General features: G+C 34.1%; 1 protein-coding gene across 4 annotated transcripts in view; it reads right to left on the bottom strand.

Moving 5' to 3' along the window:
* The window catches only part of TECRL (trans-2,3-enoyl-CoA reductase like), a 136,229-nt gene that overhangs the window by 3,876 nt on the left and 108,911 nt on the right, over nt 1-23,442 (bottom strand). The window contains exons 9-12 of one of the 4 annotated variants that reach the window (XM_001110088.5): nt 21,697-21,754; nt 13,383-13,468; nt 12,957-13,002; nt 11,167-12,120 (exon numbers count right to left, since the gene is read on the bottom strand). In XM_001110088.5, the coding sequence (XP_001110088.1) occupies nt 11,993-12,120; nt 12,957-13,002; nt 13,383-13,468; nt 21,697-21,754 (318 nt within the window). In that variant the 3' untranslated portion in view covers nt 11,167-11,992. Of the gene's footprint in view, nt 1-11,166; nt 12,121-12,956; nt 13,003-13,382; nt 13,469-21,696; nt 21,755-23,442 lie in introns of those variants that run through there. The other 3 variants (XM_078002664.1, XM_015138621.3, XM_078002666.1) reach the window with 3 other exon arrangements.

Here is a 23,442-nt window from a genome sequence, read left to right as displayed (position 1 = left end):
CTTGTAGGACCTTTTCAAAATATGCCAAACAGATATACATTGGGGTAAAATATTTCTATTTCCTTCAAGGTCTGCTGTCATGTGATGCTATACCAGAGTCAGGTTAGAGAGAAAGTCACATTACATTATTACACCAGAATAATTAAAAAAAAATTTTAATGAAATTGTATGGTTTTTAGGGTATGACTTAACCCTTGCCATGCATGGCCTTAGGATTTGTTTATAAATGGGTACCTTATTTCCATAAACAGTCTGTTTTGTCCATCTTATTGTTTCTACATTGATGTAAACTCCAAAAGGGAGGGAGTATAATGAGGCATGTCTGAGAACCCTTTTCCAATCAGGCCAGGAACTCAGTTTTTCAAGTCTCTCTGAGGTCCTTGAGGCCAGGAGAGGACCTATTCAGTCAGTTAAGGATGTTCAGAATTGAATTTTTGGTGTACAATATTTATAAAAATATGGAATATTTGATATGTAATTTATATATGAAGCTGATTTTTTTTTTTTTTTTTTTGAGACAGAGTCTCTCTCTGTCACCAGGCTGGAGTGCAGTGGCGTGATCTCGGCTCACTGCAACCTCTGCTTCCCGAATTCAAGTGATTTTCCTGCCTCAGCCTCTGGAATAGCTGGGTCTGCAGGTGCTCCACTATGCACAGTTGATTTTTATTTTTAGTAGAGATGGGGTTTCACCATGTTGGTCAGGATGGTGTCTATTTCTTGACCTGGTGATCCACCTGCCTTGGCTTCCCAAAGTGCTGGGATTACAGGTATGAGCCACTGTGCCTGGCCATGAAGGTGAATTTTATTTTATTTTATTTTTGAGACGGAGTTTCGCTCTTGTTGCCCAGGTTGGAGTGCAATGGCGTGTTCTTGGCTCACTGCCACCTACGCCTCCTGAGTTTAAGCGATTCTCCTGCCTCAGCCTCCTGAGTAGCTGGGATTACAGGCATGTGTCACCATGCTCTGCTAATTTTGTATTTTTAGTAGAGACGGAGTGTCTCCATATTGGTCAGGTTGGTATGGAACTCCCAACCTAAGGTGATCCACCCTCCTCGGCCTTCCAAAGTGCTGGGATTACAGGCGTGAGCCACCACGCCTGGCCCGAATTTTAATATAGTTTTTAAAACTCTTAGAGAATGCTTAAATTGTAAAGTGAAGAACATATGTAGAAATTTAGTTGTATAAAATCATGTGAAGAGTCCAATACATATTATGTTGATCTGCATTTCTTGAACATAGGAAGTATGAGAAAATATGTTTGAAGATAATACCAGGGAAAAAGTAAAGGAGACAGTTTATAGAGTCTGATGTGTTTAATATTTTTTTTTTCAAACCTTATAGTGGAATAGATTATACTTTTACATGGAAATTCAAGAAAACATAGAACAGGAGAAAGAAAGTAAATATATTTGTAATACTCCCAGCCCCAAACAATTGTATATTTTTGGTTATATCTTTTGTGTTATTCTCTTTTTTTACATTATAAAATTAATATAAATAACCATGCCTTTTTTTTTTTTTTTGGTAGTATTATTGTAGCAGGACCAGCTGCAAACCAAACTCCACAGACACCGAGTTAAAGAAGGAAGAGGTTTATTCGGCTGGGGGCATTGGCAAGACTCCTATCTCAAGAGTTGAGCTCCCTGAGTGAGCAATTCCTGTCCCTTTTAAGGGCTCACAACTCTAAGGGGGTGCATGTGAGAGGGTCATGATCGATTGAGCAGGCAGTGGGTACGTGACTGGGGGCTGCATGCACCAGTAATTAGATTGGAACAAAATAGGATAGGGATTTTCACAGTGCTTTTCTATACAATGTCTGTAATCTATAGGTAAGGTAACCGATTAGGTCAGGGGTCGATCTTTAACTACCAGCCCCAGGGTGTGGCATTGGGCTGTCTGCTTGTGGATTTCATTTTTGCCTTTCAGTTTTTACTTTTTCTTTCTTTGGAGGCAGAAATTGGGCATAAGACAATATGAGAGGTGGTCTCTTCCCTTATTATGTTAGGTAGTCAGGCAGACATGAACAGTGCAGGAGAGCCAAATCCCCCCAGGAGCATCAGGCAACCATCAGGTGATGGTCAGGAAGTTGTTAAAACTGTCTGTCTAAAATAATAGTTAGTTGCAGCCAGTGCCAGGGAAAGGCAGTTTCCCAATAGGTAGCAACATCTGAAACTGGTGATCAGCAGCTTCCTGATAAGGCCTCAGGAGTTGGGTGAGTGCACTCGAGCATGCTTACTAACAGAAAAAATAGGAGCATTAAACTGGTATATGATTTTCTCCTAGAAGCACTCAACAGGTGAGGACAGAACACCTCAAGAGATTTTATATAAAATAAATATTTTTCATAGAACTTAAGCATTGGCTTTATAATATATAATTTTAGAAGTAATGAAAATTGACAACTATTTAAATCTACAATTATTTCTATAAAATAGAGAAAAAAGTATTATAAGTTATCTAAACATCTTGCTTTACAGATAAGAAGACTCATGTCTAAACAGGCAAACATACTTATCCAGTGTCAGATAGTTTAGGATAAACTAAATTATCCTAAATAGGATATTGCCTAAATAACTTATTTTTTGAGAACTTTATCTTCTTCTTACAGTAAAATACTTAGATTTAAAAAAAATCTTATTCGAATTATATATCCAACTGTACTCTGTTGTATGAGTCAATATAGTTGATTAGATAAAGCATAACAATTTCTTCTACTTGGAGACTCTGTGAGGAAGTTTGGGAGTGCTTTTGAAAAATGAACCATCTGAAGAATTGGTAGTAAGGAGGTCGCCGATGGAGGAAGAAGGAATTGTGAGTATTAGTTTATCAAAGAAATGAAATCAGCAGGCGGCAAATTTCTAGGCAAATAGGGGCAAGTTTCCCGTGGAACCGCACCTTCTGGCTGGAGACAGCCTGAAATTTGAACCCCAGGCTGCCAGTTCCGCGTAGAATCCACACGCAGAGTGAAAACGCCCTTGATGCCTGTTAGCCAATCAAATGATGGTTTTTCCAGTCCCACTAATGGACCACTCAGCATACCCTTCCTCCAGCCCATAGACCAATGAGCATGTACTTCATTCTGAGCCCATAAAAACCCCCAGACACAGACAGACATGGGAAGTACCCCTCAGAGGGAAGGAGCTACCCACTTTGGGTCTCTTCTCTGCTAAGAGCTATTCTGTCACTGGGTAAAAGTCTTCTGCCATGCTCACCCTCCAGTTACTGGTGTAACCTCATTCCTTCTGGATGTGGACAAGAGCTTGGGCCCCACCAAATGGCGGAGGCTGAAAAGGCTGTAATGCTTTCCTGGCCTTCTTGCTGAGCTGTGAGCAGGCCTAAAAAGAGCTGTAACACATTCCTGGCCAGCTTGCCAAGCTGTGGGTGGTGACACCATCAGTCCGTGAAAGTGAAAGTGAAGACTGCCAACACTTCTGGGGGCCCAGACCTCAGGATTCCCTAAGCCAGAGTTGTAACACTATAGACCTCGGTGGCCACCCCATGTGATGGGAAGTGATGACAGGGCTGAGAAAACCAGGGAGTTCTAGGTGAGAGCAAGGTGACAGGACTGAAAAAGCTGTTATAATCTTAGTCACTTAAGAAAAATTTACTGGCACCTTTTATATCCTGAGCCTTGGTCTATGTCCCTGGGAAATATGAATTAAAAGAATGAACAAGAATACGGTTTCAATGAGTTGGCATTTTAAAAACACGATAAAAGATCAGCATAATAATTAACCAAATAAAAAAATAAATAAATAAATAAATGGAAATTAAAAATGATAAATTCCTGAGATGCTGGAGGTGGGAATGAGAGAGCTGTGGCACCCCGCCCCCCTTGGGATTCTGCAGTTGCTGGCGTCTCCAACTTTTTTGTGTGCCACCACGTTCCCCACATTCCCCTCATCCAGACCCCAGTGTCTACAGCAGAAACTGCTTGCTGTAAGCCCGGTCCAGCCACAGCCTTATACAACACTGGCACCTGTGTAGGCACCTGGAGCTCCCCGCTGCGCCACAGCAGCCAGAGCGCCTTGTTGTGCGGAGTGGCAGGACCCCACACTTGCTCGCTTAACACCCCTGGTAGTCCTGAACTTGGCTCACCCTCCGCAGGCATGGGTTCCGGGCTGTTATCGGGAGCCAAGTGCAACCTGCTGGTCTGAGTTGGGGGAACAAGCTCTGCAGGTGAGAGCAGATCTCAAGCAGAGGCACCACCCGCCACAGAGGTTTCTGGCTGCCAAGAAGTGACACCCAAAGTATTATGTGACAGAAACAACTCTCATTTACAAGCTGACAGAACAATGGGATAAACCAGAAATTATGTACTGGGATTATTGAGAGTACTTCTTATATTTTTAACAGTTTTATTTCTGGCAACAGACTATGGGATTTCATTTACCAAACATGGTATGAAAATGTCTTCTATATGCTCAATAAAATAAATAATTATGCATTTGTTTTGTAAATATTTCTGAATGACTTTTTTCTCGCATTTCAAGAACCATTAGCAAACTAAAGTTAAAAACCCAAATCCCATTTTAGCAGGAACTTTTATCTCAGGAAATGCTGCTGTGTATTTTCACAATCAAACCTCCTCTGAAGGAGGCCTAATTACAGGCTTCATTATGCACCTGGTGAAAATTAACTTTTAAGCAGTCTTTAAAATACGTTTTTAAATTATCATTATGCAAAAACTGCAAAAATACCTGTAATTGTATTTACAAAGCAAAATTGTTATAATCACCTCTGACATTCAGGAGCAACCTCAGGATTTTATTTTTTTTAATAAAAATTAAAATAGAAACCCTCATTACTGATTCACGAATTTTTTTATGAGCACAAATGTTATCATTGACATATGTCAACCGCTAAACTTTAACATGTACTGAATGCTAGTTCCTTAAAATTGACCTTAAATATCTTGGAAATATGTTTAATTACTGGAAGAATGGTAAAGGTCATAAAAAATATTTAAATATCATTATGAATTTTACTATTTTCTTAATGTTAGCTTCTGGAAATAGTACTTTTAGAGAGAAATAAAATCTAACATACACATTTTAAAAATGAGACTATTTTCATTTTGTATGCTTCATTTAAGGAGTAATGTTTCTTAAAATCGATCTGTGTGTATGTCTGTGTATGAGTTAGAGAGTAACATTTTCTTCCACGAGTGTTGCTAAAAAACAAAATGCGCTGTAGTCTATTTTGAGTCACAGCCAAAAACTAAAAATATACACGTAGAAACAGAACTCTTTTTTTTTTTTTTTTTTTTTTTTTTTTTGAGACGGAGTTTTGCTCTTGTTGTCCAGGCTGGAGTACAGTGGCACGATCTCAGCTAACTGCAATCTCCGCCTCCCGGATAGAAGCGATACTCCTGCCTCAGCCTCTTCAGTAGCTGGGATTACAGGCATGCAGCACCATGCCCGGCTAATTTTGTATTTTTAGTGCAGACGGGGTTTCTCCATATCTGTCAGGCTGATCTCGAACTCCTGACCTCAGGTGATCCACTCACTTTGGCCTCCCAAAGTGCTGGGATTACAGGTGTGAGCCACCATGCCTAGCCCCAAAATGCATTTCAAGCCTGTAATCCCAGCACTTTGGGAGGCCGAGATGGGCGGATCATGAGGTCAGGAGATCGAGACCATCCTGGCTAACACGTTGAAACCCCGTCTCTGCTAAAAAAAAAAAAAAAATACAAAAACTAGCCGGGCGACGTGGCGGGCGCCTGTAGTCCTAGCTACTCCGGAGGCTGTGGTAGGAGAATGGTGTAAGCTCGGGAGGCGGAGCTTGCAGTGACCTGAGATCCGGCCACTGCACTCCAGCCTGGGCGACAGAGCCAGACTCTGTCTCAAAAAAAAAAAAAAAAAAAAAGTAACGACTAGAGGTAGAAAAAGTAGAAACCGGAGGTAGAAAGGTTGGGCACTGGAAGCAGTTATGTGTTAATTGATGTGTAGCTGCAGCTGATGCATCTCTTTGTTTTGTTTTGTTTTTCTCTCTCCAGTTATTTTTTATGAAAATACTGGGAAAGACAAGGATGTGGCATTTTTAAAACACTGGGTTTTTTTGGCAAATTGTTTTGGGATAGAGAATTAAATCAAACAATTTTTCCAAAAGTAACTACTAGAATAATAATTAAATTAAAGGGACTCTTGACTTTTTAAATGTTATCAAAATCTAGTATTAGAAAGCTCTGAGGTTATCAAATCTCATATTTCCTCTTATGCTCACAAATTTAAATATTTAAATTACTAGGTACTAAACTCCAAATGGGATGTGTAAAGCTATAATCTGGCAAGAGACCTCCTGTTATGATATTTTTCCACTTTTGCTTGAGATTATTATCAATCTTTGTTTTAAGTGAGATTCATTTCCCAACCTGGTCCAGTCTTTATTTCAGCAGTTTCATCTTCCTTAAGACCCTCTGAACTGACCTATCTTTGGATATGTACAAGAATTACTAACCAAGAAAACCAATGGATAATCTGTGAAGATATCATGGGCATGAATTTACAGAACTATGCATTTATCTGAAGAAAGACATATAACCAGTAATGGTGTATTTTTAGTTTTTAGAATTTTTGTTTCATTTGTTTTGTTTTAATAAATGACATATGCGGCAAAAATTATAGAAAAGAAGAACAAATACATTCCAAGAAATTATAATACAGAAAGGGCCTTAGGGAAGACTGAAAATGGGAATCAAATTCATAATTCCATGATTTTTAAAGAAGCATTTACAGGTTGAGGTTATGTCAATCCATTTATATCCAATGTAACCCAAAGAATAAAAGAACAAAATATGGATACAACTTAATATTGCTTTTAATACATATATTCTAATTGATTTTAATTCTACTGTTTTTTCCTAAACATTTGTATATATTTTTTCATATTAAAACTGTTTAGGATATGTAAGCCAGCCAGTCTTTGACTCCTGTGTTTAAAAAATGAACGGATTTACACATTACAAGAATGCAAATTGTTGATTTGATTCTAATTCAAGGTTTACAGTGTCCTGAAGGAAGAGGACAATTTATGGTTTTGGCGGGAAAAACATGCATACGAAATTAGTTTGATGACAATTATAACTGTATTTCTTTAGGCACAATTACTGAAAAACACTTTTTAAGGACATTTGTCATCTAACAATTATTAATTTGGCAACAGTTAACAACAAAACAACAAAAACTCCAGAATGTTTAAAAGAAATAAAAGAAGCAGAGGCATACTTCCAAGTGTCAAAAAGAAATACGGGATGGTTTGAGCAAAGCAAAAGTCTTCTTGCGATGAGGCTAAAATGTCTCTCATGATAGGAAAAGTTTCACGCTCAGAGCTGTTAATCTTTTTTCATGTTCAAAGACACGCTTATTATAAAGAATATTTAATTTAAGGGATAACAGAATTATTAAGCAAGCAAACATGCAATATTTCAATTAAAGTTGAACTTGTTTTGTCTCTTAAGCAAACTATCTAAAAAGTAGAGACAGGCTTGTACCTTTTTCCTCTCTCACTGATTGCCACATCTGAATCTCAATCTAAGAAACAAATCCATCAATATATAGAGTATAAAATTTGCATGTGAAATAGAAGTATTTTAGAAATGTTCTCCAGTTAATATGGCTTATAATAGCATCAAATGTGTGCCTTTCATAGATGGCAAAACTTCTTGGCCAAACCCTGTATTGCTTTTATGAAAATATCAAATACATACATACCTTATTAAATTAGAAATGAGGCCTATAAGTCACAAAGCATAGAATTTCAAAGTTGCTAATATTATCATAATTTATCGTGACGTAAAAATCACAACTGTTGAAAATACACACACAAGAATTGTAGAATTTGAGAATATATCTTTTATTTGCAGGATGAGAGTGTTAACTCTGAGAGAACACGGTATAACGAAACATATTTAGGACAGCATATTACTTCAACAAATAACCATGGTACTAATTTTATTATTAATTTATGTAGTGTATGTATATATTTTTTTGCATTTAAATTTTTCCTTAATGTTTTTCCTATGAATATCATCAAATTATGACATCTACTATAAATAAATGTCATATTTAATTTTAATTTTAATTTTAATTTTATATTTAAATGTTTTATTTTTTATCTTCTTTCCCCACCAAACACACTGATATATAAATGTAATTAAGACACCTACAACTAATCTCTGCAGTGTTAAATGCTGTTCCTGCAAAATACTTCAGAAGCTAAGATTAAGTTACTTAGATATGTGGTAAAAAAACCATGAATATGTGAGATTATAGAGATTTGTTTTATATTAAAGGAAATGCACAATTTTTCAGCCATCAATGCAAACTTATTATTTATATAAACCTTATATATTAATTTAGAGAGTATCATTAAAGTTTATAAGTGCGCACATTTACACACACACCCATACATATATGCATATGTGTACATCTTATGTATAGTAACTCCTAAAACCTATATATGAAGCTTAGGTTTTAAAGGCTAAAAACGCGTACATGGCCGCTGCAGGATTATACCTGTAGCATTAATATTTATAACAAGATGGTGTAAGTTTGTCAGGCTTTTTATTTTGATGTCTTAGGCAGTGAGACCACCTGGAAATAAAAACGAGAAATACATTTAAAAAAACACATTTCATAATGAAGATATCCTTTAACTAAGGTATATCTGCCAACAGTAAGGGAATAACTGATATGAAAAAAATATGATGGAGCAACTGGCATAAGGGAATGTAACACATTGGGAAGAAAAATGTCTGTCATATAGGTGCCCCATACGTAAAGACCTTCTTCTAGTCCTACAAGAATGTGCAAATTTCCTAAGTTACTATTTGTCAGGATCCAGTTGCAAAAACAGAAACTATTCTTAGTCTTTCAGAAAAGGGACATTTATTACAAGAAGTTGATCATATAGCTGCATTGGGTATATATGATTTAATGCACTGACATTTCTTTTTAAGATAATTAAATGATATCATACAATTTAGCTGAATAGATATTAGGGAATGAGAATTTTATTGTTGTTATTGTTTTCTCCTTAGAAATTTTAATAGTATGCTTTGGGAATTATAAGGCTTTTAAAAGGGCTTTTTGTTATTTCTTTAGTGGCCACATATGTTAGTAATAAACAGTCCCTGCCCAGTGCATATAGACCTACTTTACAATATACTGTCATATATATATATAGTCATATATGTATATATTGTCATATATTTATATATTGTTATATATGCATATAATCTAAGAGCTTTAATAAACATATTTTATTTCATATGTATAATCTGAGAATTGAAAATGCTCCATAGACTAACAAATCTAAAGAATCACAATTAAAAAATAAGAAGAAACTGAACATTTCTTTTAAACATTTGTTTGTTTGTTTGTTTGTTTGTTTATTTATTTATTTATTTATTTTGAGATGGAGTATCGCTCTGTCGCCCAGGCTGGAGTGCAGCGGCCGGATCTCAGCTCACTACAAGCTCCGCCTCCCAGGTTCACGCCATTCTCCTGCCTCAGCCTCCCGAGTAGCTGGGACTACAAGCGCCCGCCACCTCGCCCGGCTAGTTTTTTGTATTTTTTAGTAAGACGGGGTTTCACCGTGTTAGCCAGGATGATCTCGATCTCCTGACCTTGTGATCCACCCATCTCGGCATCCCAAAGTGCTGGGATTACAGGCGTGAGCCACCGCACCCGGCCTCTTTTAAATATTTTAAATAATGTGTACTTTGATTTATACAGGTCATCTCTTTGTCAAGTATGTATGCATGCTCACATACAAACTCATATACACACACGTGCACATAAGCTTTCAGAGAAGATAGGTATTTCAAGATTTAAAAATAAAACAAATTTTTCCACTCTTAATGTCCCCAAATTACCAATGTACTTTCGCTATGCAAGTGCATAAAATCCATTTGAAATATATATATATACTTGTGTATGTGCATATATATGTGTATATATGTAATACATGTGTATATATGTAATATACACATATACACATGTACAACAAATATTTTGAAATATATTTCAGAAGATGTATAAATATAATTTACATATAAATATGAACAGTATATATTTCAAAATATATATTCAGAATGATTATCAAATAATGAACAGAAAATATTTTAATTGTAAATTCCAGTATGATAGCATACAATGTCTGTATTATTAATAAATAAGGTACACAACTAAATAAAAATATTATGCTTATAATACAGGTATAATTTCCACAAGAATTTGAACTAATGACATAATACCTATGACACATCTCACTAAAATTGAACAACAAAAGAATTAAATTGTTGTCAAAATAATGTGGAGTTCAAGTAATTTAAATGTCAAAACTTTGAAAAATATTTACTTTAAAAATCAGATGCTTTTTAAATTAAATTTTATTTTTTAAGCCACATAAGAATTGAACATATTTGGGAGATACATAGTAATGTTTCAATACATATAATTTATAGTGATCAGATGAGATAAATTAGAGTATCCATGGTTTCAAACATTTATCATTTCTTTGTGTTGGGTACAAAATCCCCTTTTAACTATTTGAAACTATATAGAATATAATGTTCTTAACTATAGTCATCCTACAGTGATATAGAACACCAAAAATTATTCCTCCTACCAAGCTGTAACTTTGTATCCTTTAACAAATCTCTCTCTAGTCTCCCTTTGCTGCAGCTTTCCCAGCCTGTAGTATCCTGTTTTATTTTTTACTTCTATGATATCAATTTTTTTAGCTTCCACATATAAGTAATAACATGCAATGTTTAACTTTCTGTTCCTGGCTTCTTTCATTTAACATATGCCCTCCAATTCCATCCATGTTGTCCTGAATGACAGGAATTCAGTTTTTATGGCTGCATAGTATTCTGTTGTGTATATATACCACATTTTCTTTATCCATTCAACTGTTGTTGGACACCTAAGTTTCTTCTATATCCTGGCTATTGTGAATAGTGCTGCAGTAAACATAGGGTGCAAATGTCTCTTTAATATACAGATTTCCTTTTTCCGGTAATGGTATTGCTGGATCATATGATAGTTCTATTTGTAATTTTTGAAGAAACTCCATAGTGTTCTCCACAGTGGCTGCTCTAGTTTACATTCCCACTAGCAGTGTCCAAGAGTTAATTTTTTTTTCTGCATCCTCACCAATTTTTATTTTATTTTATTTTATTTTATTTTATTTTGAGACAGTCTCACTCTGTCACCCAGGCTGGAGTGCCTTGGTTTAATCACGGCTCTCTGTAGCCTTGAACTCCTAAGCTGGAGCAATCTTGAGTAACTGGGACTACCTACTGGCATGTGCCACCACACCCAGCTAATTTTTACTTTATAAAAGTTTTCTTAGAGACAGAATCTTCATATGCTTTTTAGAGACAGAGTCCCGATATGTTGCCCAGATCTCAAACTCCTGGACTCAAGCAATTCTCCTGCCTTGGCCTGTCAAAGTGTTAGGATTACAGACATGAGCCACAACGGCTGTCATATTTTTTGTCTTTTTGATAATAGTCACCCTAATTAGGATGAGATGATATCTCATTGTGGTTTTGATTTACATTTCCGTTATGAATAGTTAATATTGAGTGTTTTAAAGATATACTTATTCGCCATGTATATATCTTCTTCTGGGAAATGTCTGTTCAGATCACTTTTTCATTTTTTAATCAGGTTGTTTCTTTGTTGTGATATTTTGCCTTATGCAAATAGTACTGTGAAGTATTAATGAAGTAAGACAATTTTATTCAAGGACCAATCCCATGCAAATACATTCAGAGCTGTTCTTAGTTAATTGCATTTATAATTTATACTTTTTATTACCATGTGAATTACTCTAAATTTAGTGAAATTTTACTATTTTATATTTTTACTCAGTGTATATACTGTTGCTCATGAATTGTTGGAGTATAATAGTTAACTATCCTTAATTAAGTCTTATTTATTGAATTTATATATTGCCATTTTCTATAGGAGATTTTTTTTTACAATATGAATGGAATCATTGCTGATTTTCTATGAATATATGAACTGAATTTTCTCAGATAAATCTTATGTTTCTTTTGTGCCCACAAAGACATCTGGATACTCATCAGAAGTGTAAAAATTCCAACTAGAAGAAAAAAGAAATAATTATTATTTCTTTCTTATTTCTATCAAATACTTTATATTAGGAAAAGGATCACTAGCATGTTTAGCTTTTAAGATGTTTCCCAAATGTTGCATAATTTCTTATCAATTTTCATTATTCATACCCATTCCCTAGCAATAGCTAATCAATATTGCATGAATGAGTAAACATAGAAAATACATTACAAAATTAAAAATGAATCTACATATTTTACATACCACAACCACAAAATACTCCCAAATAAGGATCTATTTTGTATTTAAAAATTTTCAATAATAGTTGCCTATATGCATATATTCCTCTTCATGCATATAATAAACCACATTAATTGTGATTCAAAACTTTTGTACAATATAACAAAATGGATAAAATGGATATTACATATGTCCTTCTACTAAATGGAAATCATGCAATTCAGCTTCTTAGTGTGTGTTAAAATGCTCAGTATTCAAGATGAACTCTCATACACCGCAACTCTTCCTTTGAAGACAAAACACATACACATGCCTGTGCACATGCACAAGAAGAAGTTTCAAGCGAAATGCATTATTATTAAAACTTCTTCTAAACAAAACTTCATTGCTTAATAAATACATTTGGATTACAATTCCTGGCTTGGATTAAGCAACAATTATACAGAGATAAATAGCAAAAGTACTTCAATATATTTTAATACTGCTAAAAATCAAACTCAATATGAAATTATAAAATCTTTTTGCAAACATGCTATACTTTAATACCATAATAACTTTTTCTCAGAAACCATTTCTTCTAAAGATGCATTTATTTGATTAATTGTCATTAAATCTAGGTCTTACCTGGCAGTGTTTGTGTCATGACTGTGAAACTAATCCATGATCCAATCTGTTATATTAAAACTTAAATTAGCACATACATAAATGTAATCTAGTAATTTCTTCACTTGTGGCTTTGAATAGGTAATTTTAAGGCTTAAAATATTAGAAAACTTATAAATAGGAATACATTTTCAAAAAATAATTTAATTTTTACATATAAAGTCACAAGCAATCTCATAAAATGGGATCATATTTATAAGAAAATGAAAGACTTTAATATTTGAAAAAATTGTGATTGAAATGTTCTATTTTTTATACCATGATCTATAGATAAGACCTCTATATTTTTCTTGTATATATTAGTTTATAATACATATAAATACATAAGCACATTCATTTAGTATATCATGAATAGGATTCAAGGATTTACATACATAAATAACATACCTCATAGGTGTAGTTAGGACATGAAACCAGGAAAAACATCCATGTGAAGGGGTTATAATTTGGACTTGGGAAACAGGCATTGTTTCCTTTTGCAAAGGAAAGTAAAATGTCAATGATGCTACATATTGCAAATCTGATCATATGCTTATTATATAATACTAAGTCCCCAAAATAACTGTGTACCACATGAAATGTCATCATATATTTATAGCAACCTATTTTACAAATTACTCAGAAGAGAGCCAGCTTTAAATGTTATAACCTTTTGACTCAAATAAAATAGCTGTCATTTTCATACCATGTCTACAGCTATGTTGCTGTAACATTGCAGAGAACATAAGGATAATGAATTCTTTAAGATCTTAAATATATATAAATTATTTTTACATTATAATAGTTGAAATAGTACTACATACTGAAATTATAAAGCGTGTTTTAACATTTGCCCACCTCTTCACATTCCCCTTTACTATCAAAGAAGATATATTTGTTTGAGATTATTAAATACCTCGATTCCTTGTATTAAATTGGTGATAATCATAAGGAATTTTATAAAGATGTCATTTATACCAGAAAAGTATGCAAACTTCTCATAAAAGGATTACATTTAATATCAGTATAGTTAATATTCTGAGATATCACATTTCTGTTCAGCAATCAGGATTGATATTTACATCTCTCATTATCCTTCACATATTGTCACTTTATTTTTGTTAATTATTTTTCCCTTTTCAATTGTTTTTAAGAAACATTTTAGATAACAAATTTTTAATGATTTCAAGTTGAACTTGGAGCTGTGACTTTTGTAAAAGTAAGTATGAATTATAAAATTACTGTTTTATTCTCCATACCAAGATTTAATCAGATAACAAATCAGCTAAACTCTTTTCCTTATAACTCTAAAGTCATAATAAAATGTCAATGTGTTGTTTTCAAAATTGTAGCAATTGCTGAAATATCAAAGTTAAAAATTATGCTAAGTATTGTGCAGATTTTACAACTGTTCATAAATACAAATATGTAGGTCTTTCGATATTACTGATTTTTTACAGTATTTATGTAGACACCTTTGTGTAATGTCTGTATATTAATAAAATAAAGATAATTGAGGAATCTACCCAGGTTATAGTCACTGAATTTCAGAGGCAGAAGGTTCAGGGAATAGTCTGCTTTAGAGCCTGTAGTTTATGAGTGTTCAGCCCCTAGAGGTGCGGAATGATCAAGGGTCTACAAATCTACATTTTTTCCAGATCTACTTTGTAGATTAAATAATGGATATGCCTTATGACACAGAAAAATATATGTATATAGATAATATAGTTTCAAGTATACACAGTTGCTATTAACTGTAATATTAAATAAGTTTAGGAGTTACTAATTTAATACTTATATTCTTCATAAATGTTCTCTCAACCTGTAGTTATTATAATAGAGCTTCTATTAAATTAAAGTCAGGAGGTTCCTTACATTAAAATGCTGTGCCACCAGGTTCTTCTTTAGGCATATAAGGTTTACTCCATTGCTTCAGGGAGTGCTACTGGGAGAGAACCTTCAACTTCTGTACTCCCTATAGTCGGAAGCAATCTCACCCAAGGTCACACTCACTGACTTAGCCTTAATACGGTATTTGATCAATATTGAAAATTGATTGACTCAATTCAGGAGAACATGGATTTTTCATACCAGTTTTAGAATGTCCCATGCAATCACTGGAGACTTGTTGAGACTATATTGCTCTCAATTTCCTACCTAAATATGATTTATTTCTTCTATCCATAAAAACCACTCCTTAACAATCTTCTTGCGCATTAATCTCCATCCTGGCATCTGCATTCCAGAAAACCCAGCTTAGATATTTGGCACCAGGAATGGCCCAAAAAGCAGATGTTGGAATGGCATTTTAGAGTTGAATGACTTACCATAAGGCCTACAATATGTACTCCATAGCTGATGGTAGGTGCAGACAGATAACTAAAGGTACAGAGTAGCAATCCAAGTGTAAAAACCTTTTACTACTTGGATAGTGTTATGTTATAGTGGTTGAAAACAATATTCTATCTGGTCTAATACTACAAGTGTGATTGAATGGCTGGACAAAGACATCTAAAACAAACTGATACTTGGCAATTAAAAGGCAGTTGTGAAAGTTAGAGGTCCACCTAGGTAGTGTGCAAAGAGGCCTGAAGAAGGCAAAAAAGCTGAGAAATAGGTCCAGGTCTTAATTGTAAAAGTAGTCAAACTCCAAAGAATATCCAACTCCAATCCAATGCAGATCTGTTAGGTCAAGTTTGTTTATCACACAATCTTGGAATGTCTAGGTTTTCATAAACTCCTTGATCCCGCAGAGGTGGCCCACTCTTCCCTATGAAAGTTGAGCACATCCTTCCTTAAAAGCAACACAGAAGGCACTACACTGCAAGAAAACCCCCTGGAAAATCTCCCCTATCTTTTCTTCTAGCCACTACAACTAGGGTTATATCACAATATAAACTACCTGAGGTTGTTCTGGGGATGATAGAGAAAAAAAAAAGATAATGCCCCAAAGGAGCTGCAGAACCCAGCCAGCGTGAACCAACAAAATTTAGGAGAATACACATGGGATTGGAATCTGAGGGTGTTTGAAAAGAGGGGTAAAGTATAAAGTTGAATAAAGGTTTGTTTATGTTTTTGGAGCACTGTCCTGGAATACAGGAGTAAATATCCTGCTAAGATTGTACAAACACACTACTAATATGTACCTGGAAGCATGAACAAAGCAATGGCCCACAATAAGCAAGAAGAAATGTTAGAATTTTCATGGCAGGCTGGGAAAGAAGGTGCTAAGTGCCTTAAAGAAATAGGAATCCTAGAGCAGATAGTCTAGGCAAGGCTGAAAAGAGAGGACTTCTTTCTATGCAAGGAATTTTTCCCCATTTCATGGTCTCAGGGTTTTTTTTCATGTTCCTTGGGAGAGCCAATATGATACATCACTTTTCAAAACTACGAGGAATATGGTAGTAAAAGGAACACCATCATTACTAAGATTCATGTTGACTTTTGCTGTATCAGGCTGACTGTAAGTGAAGTCATCTTAGAACTGAGATGACTAGTAGTGAATGGGATTAAAGGACACTTCCTCACACCACTCCCTAGAAAATCAAGGCAGTTCCAATTACAGCACTTAATTGTTCCTGAGTCAAAATGAGTGCCCTGTTCATAGGAGGCTTGACCCGCAGAAAGTTATGTTTGACTAATAGAACACAATGTCCCTAGAAGCTAGACAGTTGGATATCCAACAATGCTGTTGCTAAATTTAGACAAATACAATAAACTATAGATGAATAGTTAAGAGATTTGAGACAGCTGGTGCTATGTCAGATCTACTATTCCTTTCCCAGTATTGGAATGTGAATCAGTTCTAAGACTCCAAACTCACTGATGGAAGAATAGTCTGGGAGGAAAGGTATTGTAACACCAAAACAAATGCACATCATAATGATTTCAGTGATCTTTACTAAAAGAACTTTATTGATTCAGGGAACCATATACCAGAAAAAAGTGTCATTTTTACATTTTAAGTACTGTTAGACAAAGTGGGTTCACAAAGGTGGTAATTTATCCAGATCATAAATAAATAATAATTGAAATATATATACTTTGTAGTTTGCACAGTATCTACATTTGCTGAAGCTTTCTTCTAACTGTCATATCCTCCGAGAAAATGTCCTTCACTAAAGGGAACTGCCTTACAAGGTCTTTTTCTTCCCCAGGTAGACACACATCCAACTTATCTGTCTCCAGCCATTCCAGCTCTTGACACCTCTACAGGGTTATTCTAGCTTCAGATACCAATAGAGTTGACTAAGACCATTCTTGTGACTACATCACAGCTCAACTTCCTCTTTGGCATAGTTCTCATTCCTTGCCTCTTTTCCATAATTCCTAATAACCTTCTTTTATACCAATTTCTGCCACCTGAGAATATGACTCATGACACTTTGTACAATCAATATTAAATGGTTCCCTTCTAGACATAAACCATGCCTAAAGCACATCTAATAGATATTACAACAAACTTCAAGTAATATATAAGTGAGGGAATAAAAATTCAAGAGTAGGAGACCCCAATTTAGAGCTGACACAGGAACTGATAAAGATTTTATGTAAGGAAAAAAAATGCATCAAATATGTAGCTATTAATAATTCATAATCAGAAGATGAAAGTTCAATTTGAGAAAAGATTTGGGACCTGATAGATCAGAACCCTGGATAGGGAGAAATTGAATACAATTATCCGAAAATAGTTGAGGCCAGAGGTTGTCATCTTGGAGGACATTGTTTTTAAGAAAGAAAATGATGCCCAGAGAAGTTTGCTCAGAGAGGGAAGGCATCATGTGGAAGCTTAGAAGGGAAGGGAAGGAAGGAAACATGTTCTGGGATTCAAGGAATTTAGAAAACAACGATGTTAGAGGATGAGAAGACACAATGAAAAACCTCCTGTTTCCAGAAAGCACTTTTTTTTTTAAAGAGATTTCAGTAACCTCATCTGTAAAAAACTATGTTATTTTTCTTCAAGGTCAATTCACACATTTAATAATTAATGTAAATCAATTAGCATTTACATGATACTTCTGTGTGAATAAACTAGAAAGTGTTTTTGTTTGCAGACAAAAACTAACCCACCACACGGAAAACAAAACAAAATTTACAGAACACACACACACAATTACCAAAGAATGTAACCATTAAGAAATCCCAAAACTGAAAATTGATATGGAAAAAAAAAACAAGAAAATATAATACAAAATAAGAGTTGACTGTACTCAAGAAATTGTGGACAAAGAAGAAACTTTACCAGTAATATGAAATACATTTTCATTTGCTTAAGGATGTAACATTCAATAGAACAGAGGATATTAAGCAGATGAAAAGAATAGCCAAAAAAAAAGGGGGACAAAGATAGTTAAAGAGAAAGTGATGGAGAAGCTAGAGACAAAAGAAGGAACATAGGTATAGTGTAACCCCCCTCACACTCCACAATGTAATAAAACTAATTTTAAAATTGTAATTTGAGGAAATGTTTTAGAACTTTAAAATAAAAAATAAATAAATAAATAAAGGATTAACCTACTAGAAGAGTACCCAGTGATCCTGGGGAAATTGGTTGAGAATTATCAACCCTTAGACACTCCCTCAAGATTCATAGACTTTTATAATAAAAAAAAGTCACCTGTGCCTTGAAGCAAATAAAAAACACCATTTAACAAAAGAGAGAGAATTAGATTGGCATCTGATTCCTCAAGAGCAATATACAAAGCAAGATAAAGAGTGAATATTAAAAGAAGGCGGCCTTCTTAAATGAACAATTTCAAAATTCCTGGATGACTTAAAATTTTCATTTTCAAATGATGAGACCATATTCCAGATAAATGAAGAAGCTTGAGTTGATTACATTGCTAGTCACCTAGCTAAGACTAAAATCTGTGATATTTAAACATTGGCAATGCTAGCATTTTATTAGATTATATTGTGTTTTGCTTCTCTACTAAAAAAAATTAGACTCTCAGATGTTTTTCACTTGTGGTTCACGTGCATCCAAAGAAAATTCAATGTATCAATGAATTTGGATCAGATAAAAATGGCATTCAACCTCTTAATGAAATATAAGCTTCACTCCATTGCAAATGAGGACCACAAACTATAAGAGCATTGGCCTTACGTGTAATTTTTTTCACCAAGATGAAGCACAGATATTTTTAAGTCACAGTACACTTCTTTTTAAATATGCATATATGTAATTTATAACCAATACTCAAAAAGTTGAGTACTCATCACAATGTTGTATAATGTTGTAATAACAAACATATGCTTATATTCTAGTTTTTTCATATATTCACAATTGTTTCAATATAATAATTTTCCTCTGTAATTATATGTATTTTATTTTATGTAACAATTATTCTGAAAAAATGTTTTATATGTTTCACTAGCCTGCCAGAAGTGTGGAAGGCAAGAAAATGTTAAGAAATTCAGGTTGATGTTGAAACATAATTGAAGAGTCAAATATGCCTTTATGTTTTCAGTTGAATTATTAATAACAAGTAGTCCAAATGATAAACAAATGTTTCTCGTTTCTATTTGATTTTACAATTAAATTATATATTATATAGGGTAAGCAGTTGGGAATCCCTACATATAATTGAGTCTAAATGAGATGACTGATTTACCAAAAATATCTTTAAATAATGGAGACACTGTAAACTTTTTCAAATATATAGGTGAGTATAAAAGCAACTGAGTTTTTGCATTGTTAGAATTTGCTGTTTTATACTGGAATACATTATTAAATAAATGTGATTATGTTATACAACATTTTAATTGGCATTTCTCACTTTATGTTTTTTGCTAATGAGTTATCACTTGCTGGTATTTTTTGTTTATTTTAGTCTACGGAAATGATGTTAGACAAAAAGCAAATTCGAACAATTTTCTTAATTGAGTTCAAAAGGGCCATGGGCCAGGCACGGTGGCTCACGTCTGTAATCCCAGCACTTTGGGAGGCCAAGGCAGGCAGATCACCTGAGGTCAGGAGTTTGAGACCAACCTGGCCAACATGGTGAAACTCTGTCTCTACTAAAAATACAAAATTAGCCAGGCATGATGGTATGCGCCTGTAATCCCAGCTGCTCAGGAGACTGAGGCAGGAAAATCGCTTGAACCTGGGAAGGCAGAACTTGCAGTGAGACAAGATCATGCCATTGCACTCCAGCCTGGGCTATAAGAGAGCGACTCCTTTAAAAAAAAAAAACAAAATGGGTCATGAAGCAGTGGAGACAACTCACAACATCAACAAGACATTTCTCCCAGGAACTGCCAATGAACACACAATGCAGTGGTGTTTCAAGAAGTTTGGTGAGAGCCTTGAAGATGAGGAACACAGTGACTGGCCCTCAGAAGTTGACATTGGCCAATTGAGATGAATCACCAAAGCTGATCCTCTTACAACTACAGGAGAAGTTGCCAAAGAACTCAGTATTGACCATTCTACAGTCCTTTGGCATTTGAAGCAAATTGGAAAGGTGAGAAAGCTTGATAAGTCAGTTCCTCATAAGCTGATCAAAAATATTAAAAAAAAAATCATTTGGAAGTGTTGTGTTTCCTTATTCTATGTAAGAACACTGAACCATTTCTTGATTGGAATTTGATGTGCAACAAAACGTTGATTTTATACAACTGGTGATGACCAGCTCAGTGCTTGGACTGAGAAGAAACTCCAAAGCACTTCCCAAAGCCAAATTTGCCCACTCAAAAAAAGGCCATGGTCACTGTTTGGTGTTCTGCTGCCAGTCTGATCCACCACAGCTTCCTGAATCCTAGCAAAACCAGTATAATTGAGAAATATGTTCAGTAAATCAATGATATGCATTGAAAACTTCAATGTCTGCAGCCAACACTGGTCAACAGAAAGGACCCAATTCTTCTCCATGACAGTGTCTGACTGCACATCGCGCAACTAATACTTCAAGAGTTGAATGAATTGGGTTACAAAGTTTTACCTCATCCACCATATTCGCCTGACCTCTCACTAACTGACTACCACTTCTTCAAGCATCTGGAAAATGTTTTGTACGGAAAATGCTTCCACGATCAGCAGGGGGCAGAAAATGCTTTTCAAGAGTTTATTGAATCCTAAAGCATGGATTTTCATACCACAGGAATGAACTATTTCTCATTGGCAAAAATGTGTTGATTATAATGTTTCCTATTTTGATTAATAAAGATGTGTATGAGACTAGTTACAATGATTTAAAATTCATGGTCCAAAACCACAGTTACTTTTGCACCAAACTAAATATACTACTAACTTTGAAATGTTCTCCCAGGCATTGGTATTTCAGTACCATTGTGTTTTTCAATGAAAGATTACCATTATTAAAAAAAAAAAATTAAAAGTCATTTGAAATAGTGAGACTACCTTAAATATTGTACAAATGAGAGGAATAGTGAGAGTTTAGTAATTTGGATATTCATCAAGTGATTTTATACTGCTTTTGTTCTTATTCATTAGTTCATTTATTTACATATTTAAGTGATGTTGTTTAGTGTATGTGAGGAGGGTGATGGTGTGCATGCACACTTCATTTTAGAAAAATAATTATTAGAGAATATGATTTTGTTCAAATATTTGGAAAAATTAGACATAAAAGGGAAAAATATGGCATACATATTTCTAACTATTGATATTTTGATTTTTAAAGATTTTTTGAAGTAAGATTATAAAAATAATTATTAACACAATTCACTCTAAAGAAAAGAAAAAGAAAATAGAACTAACCTGTGTGATTGGGATGAGACAACATTACATTAATGAAATGATTCCCAGCTTCACAAATCTGCAAAACATTTTAAACATTTTCAGTGTGATATACCTCTGCCTATTAAAAAAAAATGTATTCAAGGGACATATAAACTATGTGTAATACATTAATCCCAAAGATTCAAAAGATATATATTTTATTCTAATCATAAGGAGAAGTACTTTTTAAATTACAACAATGAAAGAAGCTGTTGCTGGCATATATAGAATAAAAATAATTAATCACAACAATTGGAAATTCTGAAGATATTTTTCACACTGTTTGATAATCAGGTTTAAACTGTCTTGTTAATCAGTTTTGTACTTGTTACTATGGGAAGACTTTCAGATCATACAGAGACAACTCTTGCTGAAGACAAATTTGGCATAGGTTTATGTTAATCTCAGTTCATAAACAGTAAAACTCTTTCTAGTGAAATGGTGATTGTTTGATTTCCAACTAATTTCAGTTCAGTTTAGAAAACCTACCGTGAGCAGTGCTGCCACACAAAGAAACCTGCTGCTTATCTGTCAAGACCTCCTGATCATATACACTCTACTAGTTGTCCCTGTTAATAGGCCACTATGTTCCTCCAAGATCAAAGGATTACCACCATCTCCTGAGACTAATAATGTTCCTAGTTTGCAACATGTTTCCTGTGAGGGTAAGACCCTTCCTTTGTCTGCCATATATACCTTATCTGATTTAACACAAGGTATGTATTTGACATATAAATACTATGTTACTAATAACAGAATATATTATTCTAAATCTTTATTGTTTGAAGTCATTCAACTTGTAATATATCCCAAAAGTTGAGCACCCATCAAACTCAGTGTCTTGAATGTTATTAATATCATAAAATATATCTGATTTTGTTCTTTTCAACCATTTCTGTATGTATTTTTCATATATAATAACAGTTCTATGGACTTTAATTTCTGGATGTTTCTCACAATAAACAACTGGTATATATTTCAACACTTTCTAAATTTTAGGGAAAAAATAGATTGAAAGAGAAAATTTAAATCAATTTTCATCATCTAGAACTGTTATGTAAAAATCCTACTTAAAATAACCAGCTTCAATAAATTAATTCACCCAGGATCTAATGTAAATAAATACACCAAATATATTAAATCCGTATTTAAAGATCCAGAAAACAATGCAAATACAAATTTTGTAGCAATATAACTACACAAAATAATTATAGAAAGGCTTTTGGTTTCTTAAGTTATCATTAGAAAGAAAAAGTGGAATTTCAAATTTTCAGGTAAGACGTTTTTAGTTGAAATTTTTACATGTCAATGTGGATAAGTGTGTGGGCTTTTGTGGCGTTAACCTGCATTCACATGCCACATATTTCATTTGCTATGTATGAAAGATTAAGTAAATTTCACATTTGGAATTTCATTTCTTCACTCAAATGCAAATGTTGATTTCTGTCTCTAGAGAATTTATGATGATTGAATGAAGTCAAGTACCCTGCACATCATATTTGCTCAATAAAATTATTGTGATAATTTTAGTTACCAATTTAATCAATAAAAACTTCTGCAGATTATCTTACATTAATCTCACTTCTCTAGACTTCATTCTCACAAATCGTTAGCACTACAAAATCCATGATTACTAAACTAATGGTTTGTTACATTTCTGTTTAATCTTTGTATCTTTTGTACATCTTTCAACTTAGACAGCTTGTCATATTTATTTTCCATCAC

Source organism: Macaca mulatta, chromosome 5 (genome assembly GCF_049350105.2).
Source record: "Macaca mulatta isolate MMU2019108-1 chromosome 5, T2T-MMU8v2.0, whole genome shotgun sequence".
Lineage (NCBI taxonomy): Eukaryota > Metazoa > Chordata > Mammalia > Primates > Cercopithecidae > Macaca > Macaca mulatta.
The sequence above is the reverse complement of the archived record's forward strand: the minus strand, read 5'-3'. Positions and strand labels throughout refer to the sequence as shown.